We start from the raw sequence: 7,964 nt of genomic DNA on the forward strand, positions 1-7,964 counted from the left end.
ATAAAGGTAGAAGAAAAACGTGTGTTGTATTGATTATAGGGTTGACTTTATATAGCCAAGCGTAATACATAAAAGCTGTGAAAAATGTTATAAATTAGAGAGAATTCTAGGATACAGAGAAACCTATGCGAATAAGAATTCTAACAAAAGTAATCTGATAAGCACTAAACTTCTCCTTTTTTTTAAAATTCCAGGTGAAGTTTAAAATTGGATAAGTTAGTGCAAAATCCTCAAATACTTAGTTCCTTTTAGAAAGTCAATATTGATGTATTTTCTCCCAAAAACTTGTTAGTACTCAGAGGAAACTAACAATAATAATAATAATATACCCGATATAATCTCATAAATAGAGTTTGTAAGGGTATTACGTACGTAGACCTTACCCGTGAATAAGACCTTACCCTGGGAGTAAACTAATACTCCATATACTCCATAAAAATGACAAAACTGAAGATAAAAGAAAATTTAAAAAGAAAAGAAAAACAAGAGAGAGACAAGTAGCATAAACCGAACTCTCAGCTCCACAAATTTACTTGCAATGGCAACACTACTCTCTCACTCCTCACTCTATCCCCTCCTTTCTCTCTCCTCTTCTTGTTTTTCTTCAACAATTCGTTCATCTCTATGCCCTTTCACTTGCTGTCCTTCTTCATTTTCTTTCCCAACTCAGTTCTCAACAAATCCTGAAATCCCAGTATTGTCATCATGTTATTCCCAAATTCAGCAACTATTCCCATTCACAATAAAGCATCATAACCCCATTTTGCTCTTCGTTGGTGTTGACTCACCCCCTTTGGATACCCAAACATTTCTTGCCACTTTCAGTGTTTTAGGTGCCATTGCTCTCTCCCTCTTTCTTGGTCTCAAGGTATACAATTTTTTCTCTGTTTTCTTTCAGTGGGTTTCATAAAGTTTCCTTTTTATTGCATCTCTTTTCTTCTGGAGGTCATAAAGTTCCCCTTTTGATCACTTTATCAAGCTATCTTAGGTTTTTTTAAAGTTGGGTTTTTATTAATATTTGCAGGGAGATCCAATTCCTTGTGATAGGTGTGCTGGAAATGGTGAGTCTTTTAACTTATGCTGTTTGCAATTTTACCCCTTTTTTACACTACTTTAGTTGTACTAATTCTGCTAATGACATGGTTACCACTTACCAAGAATAATGATTTCTTTAAATCTCTAACACAGAATTCTAACTTCAGCCTTGACACTTCAAACACCAACAGTAATGGGAATATATTAGGATTTAATGAAGTAATGAAACTCAAAGAAGCTATTATTATACCAATTTCTTTTAGTAATTATGGTGTTTAGTGGAACTATAAACGATGTCATATATATAATTCCTCATGTAGAATGATGTAATTGACCTAAGAGGAAACTATCTGTACAAGCCAAGTCCAACTGTTTAATTAAGAATCTGTGAGGGATCCAAAGTTGTAAGATACCTCCATTCATAACTATTAGTACTAAATAGAGCAGTTTAGGTACTTGTATTGTATTGTAAAATCATGTAAGAGTTGTAATCACGATCAAAACTAGATAAATGACAACTGATTGATATGGTAAAGCTTTACAGGATTGTTCGATAAGCTACAGCTTCCTCCAATAGCCATTTAAACGCTGCATCAATAACTAGTAAGATGTTCATATATGCTATGTTAGGTCCTGCTTTATTGATTTATGCAGGCAACTATTTTCCGGAATATACATAACTCTAAACAAGTGGATTGGTAATTTCTTTGCCTTCATAATCAAGTAGAAGGGTATGTTTCCGTTAGCCATGCATACCTGGCAATGACAGACCCGAAGGTGGTGTGCGCTTAATCTATGATGTACTTGTGTATTACTAATTCTGTTTTAGGATGAGTCCGTCGACCCTGCACTTAAACAAATACTAATAGCTTAAGACTGGAGAAAAAAGGAAAACAGAAGCCTAGTTCTTCCTGCAGTCTTCATTTCTTCCATAGTATTATAACTTATTGAAGGTATCAAACAAGGATTAAGGAGGAAGATGCTAACAACTTTGTGAGTTTTTTCCTCTCTCTATCTTCTCTATCTCCTCCCCCCCCCCCCCGCCCCGTGGAGAAAGAGGGTAGCAAGAGGAAAGTTTGCACATTTTGTTTGTGTAGTCTTTTCTGATGTAGCTTTTACCATCACAGATGAATGAAGCCATCTGACTTAACAAAAAGGTCTAACTCAAGCGTAAAAGTACAAAGTCGTGTATATTATTATTTTTACAAAATTCATTGTGTTGCTGATGGTATTCATTTTGTTTCTAAAGCAAAAGAAGATTCAAGTAATTAATTTGTTTTGATGCATAGGTGGTACAAAGTGTGTCTTCTGCAATGATGGTAAGATGACAACTGAAAAAGGATTAGTTGACTGCAAAGTTTGCAAGGGTGCAGGTACCTTTCAGCTGCAATTTTATTTCCCAACCAACTTCAAGTAATCAATATGGAATGCTTATAACATGTAACGGATTAGATAACTATGAATTGCGTCTGGATATATGAATGATACATAATTCAAGTGATCTTTCACTAATATCTGGTCTCGAGTATGATTGCATCCATTGGTTCGTGTAATAAACTATGTTCTCAAGAATCTCTTTTTGTTGGGTGCCTCTTTTTGCAGGATTAGTATTCTGCAAGAAATGTGCTGGTTCTGGATACTCAAAACGGCTATGACCTATACTACTCTCTCTCTTTTGTCTTGTAATTATTGACGTGTATTCTGAGGCTAATTCACTAATACACGAAAATTTAAAGCACAAATATGAGGCTATTCTATTTGTTTAAATATTTTGTTTTCATATCTTTTCAAAATGTATCGCTCTACCCCTACCCCTGCTATAGCCTGGGATTGCTTTGTGCACGGGTAAGCCCAAAGTCCTTATCTTCTCAACGTGAAGTGAGAAAATGCATATCTTGATGATATTATGTGTGGGGTCCATCCTATAAATTAAGGAAAATAACTTTCTTCCTTTGATTGTCAACCATCTTTTTTTTTGCATTGTCAAATATTGTAGGCTGCAGAAGGAAAATGTCAAATTGTTAGGCGGAAAAAAGAAACCTATCCTTCATTCTGATTGGTTGAAGAGGTAGGTTATTTCTCCTATAAAAGGAGAGCTTCGACTTCTTCATTTCACCACAAATAAAGAGAAGCAACACAATAGTTGCAGAGAGTATTTCTCAGGCATTGTGAGAAATAGACTGTGTAGAGAAAAATAAAGAGTGAGCGATATTGTAGTGAGGTGGTAATATAAAAAAAAAAGTTATTTCTTTTGAGTGTTGTAGTAGTTTTTGGAGTATTTTACTCGGACCTACAAAGTGTAAAATTCCTTGCTATAGTGATATTAGTTACTCATTTCGGGGGCGTGGTTTTTTCCCTTATTCAAAAGGGTTTTCCATGTAAAAATCTTGGGGTCGTTGTCACTCTTTTATTCTTGTTAATTATCGTATCTCGGTGCTACATTATTATTCCGCTTTTAGTACCGTGAATATTATTTCTGTGGGAGTTTAATCCCAATTACTGGTATCAAAGCACAGGTTCTGCTCGTTCACAGAAATACTATTCATTATCGGTAGTATTATACTCGGTGAAAAATAAAAATGTCCGGAGTAAAGTACGAGGTAGCAAAATTTAACGGAGATAGCGGTTTCTCAACATGGCAAAGAAGGATAAGAGATCTGTTCATCCAACAAGGATTACACAAGGTACTAGATGCTGATGCCAAAATGCCCGATATCATGAAAGCTGAGGAATTTGAAGAGTATTGTTCGAACCATAGGATCACACATGAAAAGACAGTTCCTGGAACCCCACAACACAATGGCGTAGCCGAAAGGATGAACCGCACCATTGTGGAGAAGGTGAGAAGCATGCTCAGAATGGCTAAACTGCCTAAGTCATTCTGGGGTGAAGCAGTTCAGACAGCCTGTTACCTGATCAATAAGAGCCCATCAGTTCCGTTGGCGTTTGACATCCCAGAGAGAGTTTGGACCAACAAGGAGGTGTCCTACTCGCATGTGAAGGTGTTCGGTTGCAAAGCTTTTGCACATGTACCAAAGGAGCATAGAACAAAGCTGGATGATAAATCTGTTCCTTGCATATTCATCGAATATGGAGATGAAGAATTCGAATACAGATTGTGGGATCCCGTAAAGAAGAAGGTCATCAGAAGCAGAGATGTAGTCTTCCGAGAAAGTGAAGTTGGAACTGATGATGATATGCTAGAGAAGGCCAAGAATGGTATTATTCCTAACCTTGTTACTCTTCCTTCTACTTCTAGCAATCCCACAAGTGCAGAAAGTACGACCGACGAGGTTGCCGAGCAGGGGGAGCAACTTGGTGAGGCTATTGAGCAAGGGGAGCAACTTGATGATGATGTCGAGCAAGTGGATCACCCCACTCAGGGAGACGAACAACCTCAACCTCTGAGGAGATCAGAACGGCCAAGGGTAGAGTCATGCAGGTACCCTTCCACGGAGTATGTCCTCATTAGTGATGAGGGGGAGCTAGAAAGTCTTAAGGAGGTAATGTCTCATCCAGAAAAGAACCAGTGGATGAAAGTCATTCAAGGGGAGATGGAATCTTTGCAGAAAAATGGCACGTACAAGCTAGTTGAACTTCCAAAGAGTAAAAGACCACTCAAATGTAAGTGGGTCTTTAAACTCAAGAAAGATGAAAATAGCAAGTTGGTCAGATACAAAGCTCGATTGGCGGTAAAAGGCTTCGAGCAGAAGAAAGGTATTGATTTTGACGAAATTTTCTCACATGTTGTCAAAATGACTTCTATTCGAACAATCTTGATCTTAGCAGCTAGCCTAGATCTTGAAGTGGAGCAGTTGAACGTGAAAATTGCATTTCTTCACGGAGATTTGGAAGAGGAGATCTATATGGAGCAGCCAGAAGGATTTGAAGTAGCTAAAAGGAAACACATGGTGTGCAAACTGAATTAGAGTCTTTATGGGTTGAAGGAGGCACCAAGGCAGTGGTACAAGAAGTTTGACTCATTCATGAAAAGTCAAACTTACACAAAGACATATTCTGATCCATGTGTATATTTCAAAAGATTTTCTAAAAATAACTTTATTATATTGTTGTTGTATGTGGATGACATGTTAATTGTAGGAAAAAATAAGGGGTTGATCGCAAAGTTGAAGGAATATTTGTCCAAGTTATTTGATATGAAGGATTTGGGCTCAGCACAACAAATTATGGGTATGAAGATAGTTCGAGAGCGAACAAGCAGCAAGTTGTGGTTGTCTCAGGAAAAGTACATTGAACGTGTACTGGAATGCTTTAACATGAAGAATGCTAAGCCAGTCAGCACACCTCTTGCTAGTCATCTAAAGTTGAGTAAGAAGATGTGGCCTACAAGTGTGGAGGAGAAAGGAAACATGGCTAGAGTTCCTTATTCTTCAGCAATCGGAAGCTTGGTGTATGCAATGGTATGCACCATACCTGATATTGCTCATGCAGTTGGTGTTGTTAGCAGATTCCTTAAAAATCCTGGAAAGGAACATTGGGAAGCAGTCAAGTGGATACTCAGGTACCTGAGAGGTATCACGGGAGATTGTTTGTACTTTGGAGGATCTCATCCAATCTTGAAGGGCTATACAAATGTTGATATGGCAGGTGACATTGATAGCAGAAAATCCACTACTGGATATTTGTTTATACTTTCAGGGGGAGCTATATCATGGCAGTCTAAATTGCAGAAGTGTGTTGTACTTTCAACAACTGAAGCAGAGTACATTGCCGCTACAGAAGCTGGCAAGGAGATGGTATGGCTCAAGCGGTTTCTTCAAGAGCTGGAATTGCATCAAAAGGAGTATGTCGTCTATTGTGACAGTCAAGGTGCAATAGACTTGAGCAAGAACTTCATGTACCATGCAAGAACAACGCATATAGATGTGAGATATCATTGGATTCGTGAGCAGGTGGAAAACGAATCTTTACAGGTCAAAAGGATTCACACGAGTGAAAATCCTGCTGATATGTTGACCAAGGTGGTACCAAGAGACAAGTTCGAGCTATGCAAAGAACTTGTCGGCATGCACTCAAACTAGAAGACAGTGCTACCTCCTTCAGGTGAAAGGGACGGGAGGGGGAGATTTGTGGTGTCCATCCCATAAATTAAGGAAGATAACTTTCTTCCTTTGATTGGCAACCATAATTTCTTTTGCATTGTCAAATATGGTAGGCTGCAGAAGGAAAATGTCAAATTGTTAGGCGGAAGAAAGAAAAAATTTGCATTGTAAATTTACAACCAATACTTCATTCTGATTGGTTGAAGAGGTAGGCTATTTCTCCTATAAAAGGAGAGTTCCGGCTTCTTCATTTCACCACACAGAAAGAGAAGCAACACAATAGTTGCAGAGAGTATTTTTCAGGCATTGTGAGAAATAGACTGTGTAGAGGAAAATAGAGAGTGAACGATATTGTAGTGGGGTGGAATATCAAAAGAGAGTTATTTCTTTTGAGTGTTGTAGTAGTATTTGGAGTATTTTACTCGGACCTACAAAATGTAAAATTCCTTGTTATAGTGATATTAGTTGCTCGTCTCGGGGCCGTGGTTTTTTCCCTTATTCAAAAGGGTTTTCCACGTAAAAATTTTGGTATCGTTGTCACACTTTTATTCTTGTTAATTACCGTATCTCGGTGCTACATTATTATTTCGCTTTTAGTACCGTGAATATTATTTATGTGAGTGTTTAATCCCAATATTATGCTCCTATGGCAGATGACTTTTCCGTCTTTCATCCTACAGCTTTACAATGGTTTATTCTGCATACCTATGTAGCTTAATTTTGAATATAACAATTGAACTGTGAAATGTGGAAATAGTGAAAAATCACCACCGGAGAGTACTTTATTTGCACAGCTGCATTCTGAATGAGCAAGTCTTCTTTGTTTTCTTTTCTGGTTCCTTTTTAATGCTTTAGTGGTATTTATACTAGAAAAACTGTACATCTGGTTAGCTAAGTGTTGCGTCAGAACTATGGAAACATCAAAATGTTAGAGCAATAATATAACAGCTTATTTTATCCAAAACAGAGAAGATTGTAAGGAAAGAGTTTTTAACTATTTTTCCAGCCAACTCTTCCACCTCCTAGGCTAGACAAGCTATTTTTAGCAAGCAACCTCTTGTACTTCTACTCACGTCCCTGAAAATAACGTTTAAATGTGTTAAAGTATATAGCTAGCGTCTATTCTGAACAAAGATCAAATTAATTATCCGAAGCAGTTTATCAAATAATCACTTAATCTAATGATCGCCAAATGCATATATAAGTGATTATGCATGCCAAGTCCGAAAAAGTAATGAACGGGAAGGGGTATAATTTAGTCACTTGTCCTGAATTCTTGTCAATATTAATATTGGCAAAGTTATTTTCATATTATCTATATGTCGCATGTTCGAGCCGTGAAAACAGTCACTAGTGTTTTCATTAGGGTAGGTTGTTTACGTTACACTCTTAAGTTGCAGTCCTTCAGGGACCCTGCACGAATGCATGATGTTTTATGCACCGAGTTGCTATTTTTTTATTAGTATTATTAATATTGTCAAAGAGGTGGTTATACAAGGTAATGATTATTGTGCAAAGGTTCTAAATATGGGCAAATGAGAAGCTCAGATCATAATTTTACAGTAAGAATTTTTGATAAATTCAAGAGAACTCCACAGGCTTCCAATTACTACAAATTATGCCTAGATTAAGGATAGTTACATCCCACCAAACTGGTGTTGATTATTATTGAGCCTTGTCAAATAGCATTTGCCGGCACATAAACTTATTTCCTTTGGCAAAAGATTTCATTTCTTCCGTCATCATTTTGTTCTGTGCCAAACCTAATCCGTGTGTGTTAACACTATGTGACAAACAAATACAAACTGTGTAGTATAGTAAAATACTTTGTCCTTCTTATCATCACCAAATAAAATAAAACAAAAA

At 37.2% G+C, this 7,964-nt stretch overlaps 1 protein-coding gene across 1 annotated transcript; it reads left to right on the forward strand.

The window, feature by feature from the left end:
• The first annotated feature begins 455 nt into the window (after positions 1 to 455).
• LOC104118225 (protein SPA, chloroplastic) lies at positions 456 to 2,815 on the forward strand. The gene is made up of 4 exons (XM_009629438.4): positions 456 to 868; positions 1,025 to 1,061; positions 2,325 to 2,408; positions 2,638 to 2,815. Exons 1-4 carry the CDS (start codon positions 539 to 541, stop codon positions 2,688 to 2,690), a joined length of 504 nt encoding a protein of 167 aa, XP_009627733.1. The 5' UTR covers positions 456 to 538; the 3' UTR covers positions 2,691 to 2,815.
• The last annotated feature ends 5,149 nt before the right edge of the window (positions 2,816 to 7,964 follow it).

This window comes from Nicotiana tomentosiformis, chromosome 11 (assembly GCF_000390325.3).
Source record: "Nicotiana tomentosiformis chromosome 11, ASM39032v3, whole genome shotgun sequence".
Taxonomy (NCBI): domain Eukaryota; kingdom Viridiplantae; phylum Streptophyta; class Magnoliopsida; order Solanales; family Solanaceae; genus Nicotiana; species Nicotiana tomentosiformis.

Excerpts from the sequence above, each read along its gene's own strand:
- LOC104118225 (XM_009629438.4), top strand. The coding sequence starts at position 539 with ATGGCAACACTACTCTCTCACTCCTCACTCTATCCCCTCCTTTCTCTC. Across the intron at positions 869-1,024 it reads CCCTCTTTCTTGGTCTCAAG|GGAGATCCAATTCCTTGTGA; the intron begins GTATACAATTTT and ends TAATATTTGCAG. Across the intron at positions 1,062-2,324 it reads TGATAGGTGTGCTGGAAATG|GTGGTACAAAGTGTGTCTTC; the intron begins GTGAGTCTTTTA and ends TTTGATGCATAG.